The sequence below is a fragment of the Neoarius graeffei genome, chromosome 21 (assembly GCF_027579695.1).
Source record: "Neoarius graeffei isolate fNeoGra1 chromosome 21, fNeoGra1.pri, whole genome shotgun sequence".
Taxonomy (NCBI): Eukaryota; Metazoa; Chordata; class Actinopteri; order Siluriformes; family Ariidae; genus Neoarius; species Neoarius graeffei.
In genome coordinates, this window is record NC_083589.1 from 41,806,220 (window position 1) to 41,822,622 (window position 16,403).

Consider the following 16,403-nt stretch of genomic DNA (forward strand, 5'->3'; position numbering starts at 1 on the left):
CGGGTTGCCAGATTGGAAATAAAGTTTGCTGTACAGTGAAAGTTCAACATACCAGTGTCGAGTTTCCTAAAAGCAACGTAGCGCAAAGATCATCGTTAAATGGTAGCGCGAGCAGCACAATGAACACACTCTCTTTCTCCTAGTTCAAGTCAAGTTTATTTGTATAGCGCTTTTAACAATAAACATTGTCGCAAAGCAACTTTACACAATTTGAACGACTTAAAACATGAGCTAATTTTATCCCTAATCTATCTCCAATGAGCACGCCTGTGGCGACGATGGCAAGGAAAAACTCCCTCAGACGACATGAGGAAGAAACCTCGAGAGGAACCAGACCCAAAAGGCATAGGCGGTTTTAAACGGGGGCCAGAAGGGGCCAGTGCCCCTGTAAAATTGCTCCTGGCCCCTGTTGTGGCCCCTGTGCTGAACAGATAATAAGATTTATTAATTTTGACGTGCGCTGGCTCGAAGATCGGAACTGACATGATGGAGTGTTCTACACGGACTCCTTAAAGCGCTACACGCACACTGTTACCTGCAGCAGAAAGACCAGCAGCAGCGCGAATTGTAAACTTCGGACGTGAGTGATAACAGCTGTCACGTCCGAAGTTTTTTGATTGAAAAGCCATCAGATACAGTAGCGTTGACACGTTTCACTGAGCCATATAAAGAAGTATTTTTTGAGCTCTTTAGACTATGCAAAATAGCTGTGGCACTCCCAGTGAGCTCTGCCTCTTGTGAGCGGAGTTTCTCCACTTTGAAACTGGTGAAGACCTACGGTACCTCCGATCCACCATTAGTGAGGAGCGTCTAAGCAATCTTGGTGCGCTCAGCATTGAATCCAGAAGGTCCAAGGCTTTGAACCTTGATGCATTTGTAGATCGTTTCTCAAGGAGTCACAATCGCAGAATCTTGTTGTTGTAGTGTTTCAGCCTGCTGTGAATGCTATAGGGTGATTCTGAGACCACTGTATGTGAATTTATTTTTTCTTTCTATTTTTCCCCCCTGCTGTACATAAAGAAAGAGTGAGATGATGACAGTGTGATTTAGATAAAGATAGTGATTGTACATTCAAGTCTCATGCTGTGAAAAAGAAAATTCATTCATGCTGTGAATTTAAAAAGTGTCATTGGACAGATAAAAGGTTCATTGTATGCAAAAATAGAAATCTTTTTTTTTACAAAAAAGAGAAACATGGTTTTAAGATTTATTGAGCACAATTTATGTTTAGGCTATTGAGACAGAATGTTTATCTCATTGTATTTATGCTCAATGTATTTTGTTTTGGTTTTAAATAAACTAAACAAAACATTTTGAACGCTTAAATATTGCCATGTTTTTTCCTTATGTGCCCCCCTGAAAAAACACTGGCCCCACCTCGGCCCCCCTAGTAATTTTGGTCTAGAACCGCCACTGCCAAAAGGGAACCCATCCTCATTTGGGCAACAACAGACAGCCTGACTATAATATTAACAGTTTTAACAAGAAGTCAGTTTCGTTGATGTTATAAACTCTTCACTGATGGGAACTTGAGTGCAAAACTGTTCACGACAACCACAGTCCTAAAGTTAGCAAGTCAACTGTAGTCCTCAGCCATAAAAGCATTACTGTAAGAGTCCAGAGCGTCTTCAAAGTGTGGCTTTCAACTGTCCTCATGGGGCCGTCCTCCACAGGAGCGATGCGATGAGACTCCAACCAGACACAGGACACCAGAATGGATCAGGCAGGTCCGAGGAGCAGAAGAGGTCAGCATCTCGATCCCAGGACCAACATGTAACTCAGAGGGACAGATTTTTTTTTTTTTTTTGGGGGGGGGGGGGGGGGGGAGGGGGAGAGAAAACACAGGTTGTTAGGTTTGCCCAATGTCACCTGAATAAGTAGGAACAGTATACATATTGCACTGAGTACAAGCAGGGACTCCGGCAACTAACTATGACAGCATAACTAAAAGGGGAGAGCCAGAAGGTAACACAGGGATGAGGGAGCCCCAGGACATAAAGCAGCCAGCCACTACACCATCCTAGTTAAGATGCTCTTAGCGTTAAGAGGCTTTTGGAAAACCCACCACAGATCAGTCCAGCTGTTTGGCAATCTTTTAATAAACCATGTATATTATCCATCCATCCATCCGTCCATTATCTGTAGCTGTTTATCCTGTTCTACAGGGTCGCAGGCGAGCTGGAGCCTATCCCAGCTGACTATGGGTCAAGTCAAGTTTATTTCTATCGCGCTTTCAACAACAGACATTGTCCCAAAGCAGCTCTACAGAATTTGAATGACTTAAGACATGAGCTCATTTTATCCCTAATCTATCCCCAATGAGCAAGGCTGTGGCAACGGTGGCAAGGAAAAACTCCCTCAGACGACATGAGGAAGAAACCTCGAGAGGAACCAGACTCAAAAGGGAACCCATCCTCATCTGGACAATAACAGACAACATGACAATAACAGGGCGGCACGGTGGTGTAGTGATTAGCGCTGTCACCTCACAGCAAGAAGGTACGGATTCGAGCCCCGTGGCCGGCGAGGGCCTTTCTGTGCAGAGTTTGCATGTTCTCGCCGTGTCCGCGTGGGTTTCCTCCGGGTGCTCCGGTTTCCCCTACAGTCCAAAGACATGCAGGTTAGGTTAACTGGTGACTCTAAATTGACCGTAGGTGTGAATGTGAGTGTGAATGGTTGTGTGTCTATGTGTCAGCCCTGTGATGACCTGGCGACTTATCCAGGGTGTACCCCGCCTTTCGCCCGTAGTCAGCTGGGATAGACTCCAGCTTGCCTGCGACCCTGTAGAACAGGATAAAGCGGCTACAGATAATGAGATGAGATGAGATGAGATGAGTGTAAGTGTCCAGAGCGTCTTCCAAGTGTGACTTTCAACTGTCCATATGGGGTCGTCCTCCACAGGAGCAATGTGATGAGACTCCAACCAGACGTAAGGCATCAGGATGGATCAGGCAGGTCCGAGGAGCAGAAGAAGTCAGCATCTCAATGTCAGGAGGTGAGAGGTGGGGTACACCCTGGACAAGTCGCCAGGTTATCGCAGGGCTGACACATAGACAAACAACCATTCACACTCACATTCACACCTACGGTCAATTTAGAGCCACCAATTAGCCTAACCTGCATATATTTGGACTGTGGGGGAAACCGGAGCACCCGGAGGAAACCCACGCGGACACGGGGAGAACATGCAAACTCCACACAGAAAGGCCCTCGCTGGCCGCTGGGCTCGAACTCAGGACCTTCTTGCTGTGAGGAGACAGTGCTAACCACTACACCACTGTGCTGCCCCCATGTATATTATGGAAATAAAATTTAAAAAATGTCAAAATTGTCATTCTGAATAACATTGAATTCATAGTACTGAAATGGGATATATTATTTAGAAAATCACTTTTTTAATTAATTTGCTTTGAATTCTTCTTCTTTAGTGTTCTGCCTGAGGACAGGTCCAGCTCTGAGATCCATCAGAGCTGACATCCATTTGACACTCGCCAGAGGCACCAATGATCTCTACTTCTTCCTTCCAAGCTTTATTTTGCTACATTATGTTTCTGTACACATTTAATAAAAGGTAATACATGAAAGAATAAGATGAAGTTACAAGTTTTTCTTTCATTTTTGAACATCTGGAAGTAAATGAGAACTAACTGGTAGGAACTAACTGGCACACATAGATAGAAAATGAAAGGTCACTTGTTGCTTTAGCAATTGTTAGTGAGAACCTGGGAAAGTGTCATACTTTTTCATATTCCCTGTGAAAACATCCATCCATCTATTATCCATAACCGCTTATCCTGTGCAGGGTCACGGGCAAGCTGGAGCCTATCCCAGCTGACTATGGGCAAGAGGCGGGGTACACCCTGGACAAGTCACCAAATCATTGCAGGGCTGACACATAGAGACAAACAACCATTCACACTCACATTCACACCTACAGTCAATTAAGAGCCACCAATTAGCCTAACCTGCATGCCTTTGGACTGTGGGGGAAACCAGAGCACCCAGAGGAAACCCATGCAGACACGGGGGGAACATGCAAACTCCACAGAGAAAGGCCCCTGTTGGCCACTGGACTTGAACCCAGAACCTTCTTTCAGTGAAGCGTCAGTGCTAACCACTACACCACTGTGCCTCCCCCTGTGAAAACATAACTTAAGTAAGATAAATACATAAATCATGGGCATCGCCACCATTGAATGTGAAGGGGATGTGTCCCCTTCACATTTCATAATTCTTCGTTTGGACCCCCCACATTTAACATAAAATATTAGTTCACCCAGCACCGTTTCTATTGCTTCGTGAAAGAATCCATTCCACTTGATCGATAAGAGAATACACATACCACTGAAAATCCACTCCGGGTTTTCTGGGCGTTACCTACAACAACTCACCGCACAGTTTTCTGCAAAGTAACATGGGAAATCAGTGTATGGGGAAGGAATAGTAGAAAGGAAAGCAATGGAGAGAGATGGATGTTATTCCAGGTAGATTGTGAAGGAAAGGGGGATAAAAGTTATGAAGTGGTAGAAATTGTGGTGGCACCAATGTAAGAAGGAGTTATATCTATAAATCTATTTGTTATACTAATCTGTAAATGTTACTGTAGTACCACCATTGCATGTAGGTTGACAAAACTGCACTTGTTCATTGTGTGAAGTTATTTTTTATGCGTCGTTGCTTGACACAGTGTAATTTTGCGTTATGAAGACTGCATGATGCCATGTCATTTTTGTTACGAGTATCACGAAATCATAAAAAAGTAAAATGCACCCACTAAGGTCACTGTTGGCGGTTAACAAAATTGCACCTGTTCATTGTGTGAAGTTGTTTTTTATGTATCACCGTTGCTTGACACAGTGTGATTTTGTGTTATGAAGTTTGCATGATGCCATGTCATGCCTGTTCATTGTGTGAAATTATGAATATTCTTATTTTTAAACATACAGTTGAGTGTCACTATTGCTTGGCACAGTGGCATGTTGTGCTACATCTAAAACTAAATAAAAAAGGAAACACAAAATAAAAAATAAAATGCACCCATAAAGTCATTGTTGGTGATAAATTGTGTCACATTCATCTCATGATCTTGGGCATAGCAGTGGGTTTAAAAACAGGCTGATGAATATATGGACTAGTTGAATGAGGACTTATTGTTGAGTGTCTAAAATAGTCATTGAATTAAGTGACTTTTGTAGGTAAAATTAGGTGTTTAACAACCTGTTAAAAATATACCAGAATGCAGGAAATGGCATCTAATTAATTAAAAATTTTCTGGGGGAGGACCCCAGACCCCCCGCCCGTGTGTCCCCCTCACATTAAAAATGCTTCTGACGTCCCTGACATAAATACACATAAAAGAAAATCAGTATAACAATAGAAATGTTGACAAATCCATGTAAGTTTCAACAGCAGATATGCATATATAACCTCAAAAAATGTATGGACAGAGTTGTCCTAACCAGCTCTAATTTCTCGATGTAGGCCTCATAAGCTGCGATGCCTGTCTGCTTTAAAATGCCCAATCTGGCAACATTGGTGCTGAAAGGCGGAGAACAGGGTGTTTTTCCTCGACGAACAGCTGCAAACTTTTCCAACCCTGTGTAGAAACAGCAGTTAGAGAGAAAGAGAAAGAGAGATCGGATTATTTCCGAATCTACTAAAGTTTACCTGGACAACACAATAAATATTTAAGCATGTCTCTTTCATAAAGTGTGGATCTAATCTTTAGAAGAGGGCTGAAAGATGTCTCTGGGCCTGTTGTAAATTGTTTAATTCACTGAAACGAGATAAAGAAAGAGTAGAGGTTGGGATAAAAATAATGAAAATAATTATTTATAGTGTTCTAGTGTTTATAAGATTATTTAAAAGTCATTAAGACCAAACTGCAGACAACTCTAGATAGTAGACAGACAGACAGACAGACAGAGTCTTGATTTATACTGTCCTTAGGCAAGGTGATAAAGCTGTATATTATTATGCACTGTCAGCTTTTCATCAGCATGATGTATGAATGTGCTTCCTGTAAGACTCCGGCAGCTGTGTGTGTGTGTGTGTGTGTGTGTGTGTGTGAATGAAAAAGGGTTTTGTGCAGCATGTTGTTGAGAATCAGCTCCATCTGGTTCCTCTTGTGCCGCCCATCTGACGTGGCAAATTCCTGCACATCTGAACTGCTCCATCATCTAAAGATCACTGACAACATCACACACTGCACTGTTCTGCACAAAGAGCTGGAAAAGCATAAAGATGATAGAACTGCATAAGGAAAGAAAGAAAGCACAACTTTATTCATCACACACTTATGAAATTCCTCTCTGCATTTAACCCATCTGAAGCAGTCAACACACACATGCACACACACATGAGCAATGAGTGCACACACATACCCAGAGCAGTGGGCAGCCATACTAACAGTGCCCGGAGAGCAGTTAGGGGTTAGGTGCCTCGCTCAAGGGCACCTCAGCCCAAGGCCGTCCCATATTAACCTAACCACATGTCTTTGGACTGTGGGGGAAACCGGAGCACCCGGAGGAAACCCATGCAGACATGGGGAGAACATGCAAACTCAGTGGCGTGCACAGATAGACACGAGGTGGTGCTCAAGCACCTGCCCCTCTGCCCTCTGTCCAAAAAAGTGCCCTTTTGAATTTTTTTTTTTACAGTTTACTGAAGCCAATGTCGACATGATCTTTTAGAAAAGCCGTGGCATTAAAAGCGTGTGTGAAAATAATGTCCCGATGTGTGCCCCCTCCGCACACACACCGGACCTCTGTCTCTCTTGCTCTGTCACGTGAACAAGCGTGCAGTGCATTCAATATGAGGTTGCAGCAGCATAGCGTCCTGGAAGCCACGGCCTTGTCGTAGCGCAGACAACACATCGGGCAGTCAGTCAGCTCTTCCCCTGCCCCACCAGCCAGGTAACACATGAATCGAGTGAAAATGTATTGTTTGCCCTCTAAGCCCAAGCTGTAATTATTTTGTCGTGAAGTAGCCTGTCGCATACAGAAACAACTGCACATAAGTATTATATTTTTTGCTAGACCATTTTCAGATTTAGGAAAACAAAAATTTATTTTTCTATTTTGTTCAATTAGAGATTCCTGGCAAAGTCAAAAAGCCTTGATGTAATAAATTAACATTAAGTGGTTGTTTTACACCTTTAAAAACTAAAACGGGTCAGTGGCGACCCGAACACAAGAGGAGGGTTAAATCTCAGACTTTTATAATAAGGTGTTCCACATGTGCAAAAAAGTGCCCTTTTTCCCCCCCCCCAGAGCACTTGCCCCCCAAAATGTCTGTGCACGCCACTGTGCAAACTCCACTCAGAAAGGCCCCCTTCAGCCACTGGGCTCGAACCCAGAGCCTTCTTGCTGTGAGGCGACCGTGTTATATCCGTGTGTATTTGATTTGATCTCCCAGTTTGACAGATTTGTAGCCTGGTTGTTAAAGGTCCCATGGCATGGTGGTTTGTTGATGCTTTAAACGGGCTCGTGGAGGTTTCCGGATGTTATATCCGCAGCCTTTCTCGAAATGAACCCTCGGCACGTAAATATAGCCTCCTGGGAGAAAGCCCCATTTCAACGCTTTTCCCAGTGCGTCGTTTTGCTAATGAGAAGCAGGAGGTGGGGAAGGGTAGAGGGTGGGGGCGGGCCATGTGGGGAGGGGGAGGGGCTTGACCAAGCTGCGCACACACATACTCGCTGCTATCAGCGCCTGTAGCCACGCTGCTAAAACAAAACCCCGTTCTCCCTCGGACTCCTTTCGTAAACTCAACGTGACACAGTTCGGAGTGGTAGTTTACGAACGTATAATACCCTAGGCTTGAACACGCACTCCATAACCAAAGAGGATAGAAGCAGCAACTACAGCAACATATCGCTTATCCAACAGAAGACATGCATTGCAGAGCAATAGTCAAACATAAGCTCATAAGTTACAGTCAATTTCCAGACTAAACTCAGTTTAACAGAGCATGCTGCATGCTCTTTAGTTTTGTAGCGCAGATTACCTGGCTAACTGCAGGAAGCGGTTAGCTGCACAGCTAATGTAGCCATTGCTAGGCTAACGCACCGATTTTAAAACACAGCAAAACGACCAGTTATACACTTACTTGTTCGGTGTTTGTTGCTGATGCGGCAGGGATGCTTGGTACGGACCCAGGCTTCAGTGACAGTTGATGTGCAAAACCTGCCCTGTACTGTCCCAAGTTGTGGAAACATTCCTCAGGAAAATGCTTCCGACAAACATACACCGTCTTAGGTAGACTCGACGGCGTATTATTGAAGTAAATAAAATTAAGCCACTGCGTCTTCAGGGGCTCTCCCGTCGGCAGTAAAAACAGACTCTTTTCTGTGTTGTCACATCCATGTACAGCGCAATTTCCATGTTTCGCTCGCTTAGGTGATGCCATGTTGTTGTGTCCTCTATGGTCTCCTCACTACAACTGGGCGGGGCAATCCATACAGTGGGTGGGAATCCAGAGGGGGGGCGTGGGGATCATCTCCCTTGCTGACGTAGTAAAGGGAAGAGCTTATCAACGCGCCGTTTTGACGCACCATTCTCAAATGCTGGGCATAGTTTGGTTTACACATTATGAAATTTCTAGCCACTGGGGTGACTTAAGAAGGTCAGAGGAACTCATTTTAACGTTAAAAAACCTCAGAAAGTGAAAATTTCATGCCATGGGACCTTTAAATATTTACACACAACTTATATGCAGATGTCTATGTTTCTTATGTACTAATTTACTGACCTACATAAAATAAGTAGGTTACTACAATTCATTTTGTATCATTTGTCATACTGGCACAATTGCTGTGAAATTTCTGTTCATTAATCTAACTTCTCACGTTATATTCAGGAGGCATTAATAAAAGTTTATATTATATTTATGTTATGCTATCTTATTCTCTGAACTATTGTTGATGGCCATGTGATCTAGAATAAAGACCTTTTTTATCTCTTTAAGTCTGATTTATTCAGTTAATCAATCTTCAATACACACCTACAGTACACACAAAACAATTGGTATACAACAGTTTTGGGTTTTGGCATACAGGGCAGAAGATATAGTTTAATACTAAAACACACACACACACACACAAGGGTAAGTCAAAAAGTTCTAAGACAAATGAAAAAAATCTTTATTTATGAAAATAACAAAGCTATTTCTCTACATATCCTCCATTTATGTCTAAACACTTCTGCAAGTGATGTTTCCATCGGAGAATTCCTTCTTTGTATTCCTTTTTTTAATTCTTTTTAATTCTTTTTGAAATTATAACATCCGTCCTAGAACTTTTTGACTTATATATATATATATATATATATATATATATATATATATATATATATATATATATATATATATATATATGAGGGTAAGCCAAAACGTTCTAAGGCGGATGTTATAATTTCAAAAGGAATTCAAAAGAATTCAAAAAAGGAATACAAAGAAGGAATTCTTCGATGGAAACATCGCTTGCAGAAGTGTGTGTGTGTGTGTGTGTGTGTGTGTGTGTGTGTGTGTGTGTGTGTGTGTGTGTGTGTATATTTACTGTATATGTATAAAACAGGAGAAGGGCCTGGAAATGTCTTTTTTTCCAGGAGGCATTGCCTTCCATAAAGTAACATCCTTTATAATTTCTTGATGATTTTCTTTCCTCTTCTGTTGACTGTTGAACTCATAACCATCAAGCTTCCCAGAAAGTGAAGGTTATTATAACAGCAAAGGGGGACTAAATCTGTAATGGGATGTTCGCCAAGTACATAGGGTGTGATGGTCAAGTGTCTACATAGTGTTAAAGTGTTAATATTGTATAACTTAAATACTGTATACAGTCTGATAACAGGACCTAAGACTTCATTCATTCATTTTCAGTAACCCCTAAAGGTCAGGGTGGTGGGGGATCTAGAAACACTGTATGCATGGCAGTATGCACTCTGGATGGGACACCAGTCCATTGCAGGTACTACATGCACACCCACTCACACTTGGGGCAATTTAGTGCGGACATAGGAGTTATTATATTTCTTAGACTTACTTTCAGCAAGATTAAGCACCGGCTCCGAACCGGCCCACGAACTGCCTTGGTGGAAAACAGGTATGAACTGACCTCATCAACTATCATGAAGATGTGTTTTTGATAGAGACTACAAAGCACTTCTAGTCAGGGAGCATATGTAACCTACTTTGCAAAATTTGCCAAGTCTGGTTTCTCAGTATTAACTCTTTATTTACATCCCAAACAAATAATTTTTACTTGTTGTAATGTCAGCAATCACCATTTTCACAAAAAAAAAAGGAAATGCTAAATAGCGCATGTAAAAACGTAAAAAAACAACATATATCCGTATCACTTAAGTCCATTATAACATCTGTATTTTTTTTTAAATTACCCATTTACTACAACCCCGATTCCAAAAAAGTTGGGACAAAGTACAAATTGTAAATAAAAACGGAATGCAATGATGTGGAAGTTTCAAAATTCTATATTTTATTCAGAATAGAACATAGATGACATATCAAATGTTTAAACTGAGAAAATGTATCATTTAAAGATAAAAATTAGGTGATTTTAAATTTCATGACAACAACACCTCAAAAAAGTTGGGACAAGGCCATGTTTACCACTGTGAGACATCCCCTTTTCTCTTTACAACAGTCTGTAAACGTCTGGGGACTGAGGAGGCAAGTTGCTCAAGTTTAGGGATAGAAATGTTAACCCATTCTTGTCTAATGTAGGATTCTAGTTGCTCAACTGTCTTAGGTCTTTTTTGTCGTATCTTCCGTTTTATGATGTGCCAAATATTTTCTATGGGTGAAAGATCTGGACTGCAGGCTGGCCAGTTCAGTACCCGGACCCTTCTTCTATGCAGCCATGATGCTGTAATTGATGCAGTATGTGGTTTGGCATTGTCATGTTGGAAAATGCAAGGTCTTCCCTGAAAGAGACATCGTCTGGATGGGAGCATATGTTGCTCTAGAACCTGGATATACCTTTCAGCATTGATGGTGTCTTTCCAGATGTGTAAGCTGCCCATGCCACACGCACTAATGCAACCTCATACCATCAGAGATGCAGGCTTGTGAACTGAGCGCTGATAACAACTTGGGTCGTCCTTCTCCTCTTTAGTCTGAATGACACAGCGTCCCTGATTTCCATAAAGAACTTCAAATTTTGATTCGTCTGACCGCAGAACAGTTTTCCACTTTGCCACAGTCCATTTTAAATGAGCCTTGGCCCAGAGAAGACGTCTGCGCTTCTGGATCATGTTTAGATATGGCTTCTTCTTTGAACTATAGAGTTTTAGCTGGCAACAGCGGATGGCACGGTGAATTGTGTTCACAGATAATGTTCTCTGGAAATATTCCTGAGCCCATTTTGTGATTTCCAATACAGAAGCATGCCTGTATGTGATGCAGTGCCGTCTAAGGGCCCGAAGATCACGGGCACCCAGTATGGTTTTCCAGCCTTGACCCTTATGCACAGAGATTCTTCCAGATTCTCTGAATCTTTTGATGATATTATGCACTGTAGATGATGATATGTTCAAAGTCTTTGCAATTTTACACTGTCGAACTCCTTTCTGATATTGCTCCACTATTTGGAGGTGCAGAATTAGGGGGATTGGTGATCCTCTTCCCATCTTTGCTTCTGAGAGCCGCTGCCACTCCAAGATGCTCTTTTTATACCCAGTCATGTTAATGACCTATTGCCAATTGACCTAATGAGTTGCAATTTGGTCCTCCAGCTGTTCCTTTTTTGTACCTTTAACTTTTCCAGCCTCTTATTGCCCCTGTCCCAACTTTTTTGAGATGTGTTGCTGTCATGAAATTTCAAATGAGCCAATATTTGGCATGAAATATCAAAATGTCTCACTTTCGACATTTGATATGTTGTCTATGTTCTATTGTGAATACAATATCAGTTTTTGAGATTTGTAAATTATTGCATTCCGTTTTTATTTACAATTTGTACTTTGTCCCAACTTTTTTGGAATCGGGGTTGTAACTTTATGTGAATATAAATCATATATTTACATGATATTATCAAGTTAAGTTTAAAATGAGATATTTAAGTACATAGAGAACATAAAAAAGCCAGAAATATTTTACACTATTGCTACAGAACTTGAGAATATTTATAGCTTATCTACATTCCAGAACTCAGCTCACAATCTCTCATTTCAGAAAAAAATTTCTGTGATACATTTATTACTAAGCTGCTAGCAGTTTCTGGGTTTGTTTGTTTGTTTGTTTGTTTGTTTGTTTGTTTGTTTGTTTGTTTGTTTGTTTGTTTGTTTTAATGTCCAAACTACATAAAGAAGTAACACTTTGCCTAAGGATTCAAAAACAAAACACAAAGATAAAAGCATTGGTAACACATATTATGACCAGAACAGCCACTGGACTATTTTCAGAAGTAAACAATGTCACTTTCACAACTAGACAATGTCAGTTTCCTCTGTATCTGCTGGACTGTCTGTTGTTCTGTATGTAGAGTGCATGGACAGATAAGCATCAGACATTTCAGTAAGTCTATAACTAGCAGGTTCACTAGTTATCTACAATTTGTAAGAAAGAGTTATATTCCTAATTATGGCAGACATCTGAGACAAGCATGCAAACATACAGACAGGCAAAGATAGACACACAAAGAAGCGACTAGATCTTGCTGAAATATTTTTGCAACAAATCTCACAGAGTTATGGGGCCCCAACAGAAAATCAGTCACCTTGTTAAACACTTTTTTCATCAATCTTGAAACAAACATAATTTTAGATAAAGAATCTATAGAGGAACAAACTCCTAAAAGCAAAAAGTTATGTCAGTTGAATAGACTGAGCAGCACACCACACCACCTCTGAGGTTCGAACTGATCCCACTCAGTAGTTTAGGTCCTCATCTCATCTCATCTCATTATCTCTAGCCGCTTTATCCTGTCCTACAGGGTTGCAGGCAAGCTGGAGCCTATCCCAGCTGACTACGGGCGAAAGGCGGGGTACACCCTGGACAAGTCGCCAGGTCATCACAGGGCTGACACATAGACACAGACAACCATTCACACTCACGGTCAATTTAGAGTCACCAGTTAACCTAACCTGCATGTCTTTGGACTGTGGGGGAAACCAGAGCACCCGGAGGAAACCCACGCGGACACGGGGAGAACATGCAAACTCCACACAGAAAGGCCCTCGCCGGCCACGGGGCTCGAACCCGGACCTTCTTGCTGTGAGGCGACAGTGCTAACCACTACACCACCGTGCCGCCCTAGTTTAGGTCCTTTTAGGGTTAAATGGGTTTCTAATGTATGAACCATGCTTTTGACCTGAGTAAAAAGGTTGTGTGCCACCAATAACACCTATTATGGATATAATAATTGCATATTAATGATGTAATTCTTTTATACCAATTCCCCATATGTGGTTTCAGGGCTCTTCTTATGCGCAAAGTTCCCCTGCATAATTAACTATGAAACAGCAGCCTACAAACATTACAGCAAGTCCAGATTTATGAATTTATATCTGAAATTGTATCTCATCTCATCTCATTATCTCTAGCCGCTTTATCCTTCTACAGGGTCGCAGGCAAGCTGGAGCCTATCCCAGCTGACTACGGGCGAAAGGCGGGGTACACCCTGGACAAGTCGCCAGGTCATCACAGGGCTGACACATAGACACAGACAACCATTCACACTCACATTCACACCTACGGTCAATTTAGAGTCACCAGTTAACCTAACCTGCATGTCTTTGGACTGTGGGGGAAACCGGAGCACCCGGAGGAAACCCACGCGGACACGGGGAGAACATGCAAACTCCACACAGAAAGGCCCTCGCCGGCCACGGGGCTCGAACCCGGACCTTCTTGCTGTGAGGCGACAGTGCTAACCACTACACCACCGTGCCGCCCTAGTTTAGGTCCTTTTAGGGTTAAATGGGTTTCTAATGTATGAACCATGCTTTTGACCTGAGTAAAAAGGTTGTGTGCCACCAATAACACCTATTATGGATATAATAATTGCATATTAATGATGTAATTCTTTTATACCAATTCCCCATATGTGGTTTCAGGGCTCTTCTTATGCGCAAAGTTCCCCTGCATAATTAACTATGAAACAGCAGCCTACAAACATTACAGCAAATCCAGATTTATGAATTTATATCTGAAATTGTATATTATTACCAAAAACAAGACTTGGCAAATTTTGCAAAGTAGCCTCCAAATATAAACAAATACCGCCTGAATATTCTGTGAATCACTTTGAATAAGTCACTAATGTAAATGTAAAGGTTGAGAATATTTACAGTACTGACATGAGCTACAGAGTTGAAGAGTAGGCCTATTGAAACAACAACAACAACAACAACAAATAATAATAATAATAATAATAATAATAATAATAATAATAATAATAATAACATACACACAATTCTCACAGTTATAATTAATTTCATACCTGAGTTCATTTAAATCCAAAATACATCCATCTTTATTTTAACTCGTATAAATGAAAAGTAGGGCCAGTAGGGGGCGGACTATAAACCTGCTGGTTTGTAGCCCCGAAACTTAAAATACTGCAGAAGAAGAGGAATTTACGCGCCAGATAAAAGAAAAAAAAAAAACATGAACATGGCGTCGTCCAGCAAGAACGACAGCAAACAACTTAGTGAAGAACAAATGATTAACCGTTGGACTTTCGATTTTTACGTTTTTAAAGCTTTCGAGGCGTTTCGAAATGAAGATTATGATAGTTTCATCAAGTTCAGGGACCTTATCGAAAGTAAGTGGGCTTTAAAAACCTGTGCTTTGCTAGTTAGCATGTTAAGTTTCTTTAATCGTGTTTCTTGTTTATGAAGTCAAATATAAATAAGCGGTATGTGCAAGTTACACAACATGGTTAGTATATAACATTAGTCATAACAGCAACACGGAGAAGCTTGAATAAGCAACTTTAACAGTAAACTCACCTGACTGCTTGTTACTGGATATAATTAAATCACAAGGACGTTAAAGAAGATAATTGCAAACAAAAATTTCACTTTTTTTTCTTGGAGGAATAATTTACAAGCCTACTTATTTCCATGCATGACCCATAATTGCATTGCATTGCAGTTTTGATTGATTGACTTATTTATTTCGCAATAGAAACATATACATAACATGTGAACATATAATATAAATATAAATATTGCGGAGGATAACACAAAAAGTAAAAATACTTATTTCCATTGTGGTCCTCGAATAGGTAAACAAAATAGCACCAAATAACATAAAATACAATAATAATACTAATAATAAATCACAATAAACTGAATAAATAAAGTAAGAGTAATATATCCAAAAAGAAAAAAATAATACAAAAAATTTCAATATATTACACAATTTTAACATCAATAATATATAAAAGCAGACTGACTGTTGATTAGAAGTTGTGACATAAAATTATCTTTAACCATTTTCTTAAAAATACGTTTATTTTGAGCAGATCAGGCAGACAGAGGTAGATCATTCCACAATGAATCACCAGTGAAATAAAAACTATTTTTACTAAAAGGCCCAACATGGGTAATATTAAAAGTATAAATACTATTTCTGGTGCGTGAATTTGTACTATGTTGGAAATTTTCTTTCAAATACACAGGAGCATTATTATGAAAAATATTATACACATGTCCTAACTTTAACTGATTTACACGCATATCCACCGGTAACAATCCTACATTTCTAAACTCTTCCACCCCAATATGAGCCCTAGGAGGGAGATTCAACATGAACCTGATGACCTTATTTTGAACCACTTGTAATCTGGACTTGGATTTCTTTGTCAGTCCACTGTACCAAGAGGTACAGGCGTAGTCAAAATGACACCGAATCAAAGCTGATACTAAAAGTTTTTTAATGTCTTTGTCAAAATTTCGGGCATTTCTATACAGAAACTTTACTTTATTGGAACATTTAGAAACAATTTTATCTACAATACTATCGCCAGAAAGAGATTGGTCTAAAGTTATGCCTAAATATGTTTATTATTAGTTATGACCTGGTGAGACCAATAACTTGGATTTCTATCTCTCACATCTGGGTAAACTGGAGATCCACAGATTTTTAGTCACCTCAAGATATTTAAAGGAAAACTCCATTCTAAATAACATACATAATGTTATAATCAAGGTCACTTTTTGAGTTTCCTTTTTTTGGTTTCTACTTCTTTCATCAACATGTGAACTGTATGGCTGAGGCCCTGTCCACACGGCAACGGATTCAGGTGACTCCGATACAATTGCTTATTGTTTAGGCCTGGCGTCCACACGGCACCGGCGTTTTGGGTGCCCAAAACGCAATCTTTTTGAGAACGGGTTCCAGAGTGGAAAGATCTGGCAACGTTGCCGTTGTGAAGTCG

The 16,403-nt window shown here is 40.7% G+C and overlaps 1 protein-coding gene across 1 annotated transcript in view; it reads left to right on the forward strand.

Annotated features, from left to right (window-relative positions):
• The first annotated feature begins 14,596 nt into the window (after positions 1–14,596).
• terfa (telomeric repeat binding factor a) overlaps positions 14,597–16,403 on the forward strand; it is a 28,311-nt gene continuing 26,504 nt past the window's right edge. Inside the window, exon 1 of the mRNA XM_060903140.1 lies at positions 14,597–14,783. Coding sequence (XP_060759123.1) covers positions 14,627–14,783 — 157 coding nt within the window. The 5' untranslated portion in view covers positions 14,597–14,626. The remainder of the gene's footprint in view (positions 14,784–16,403) is intronic.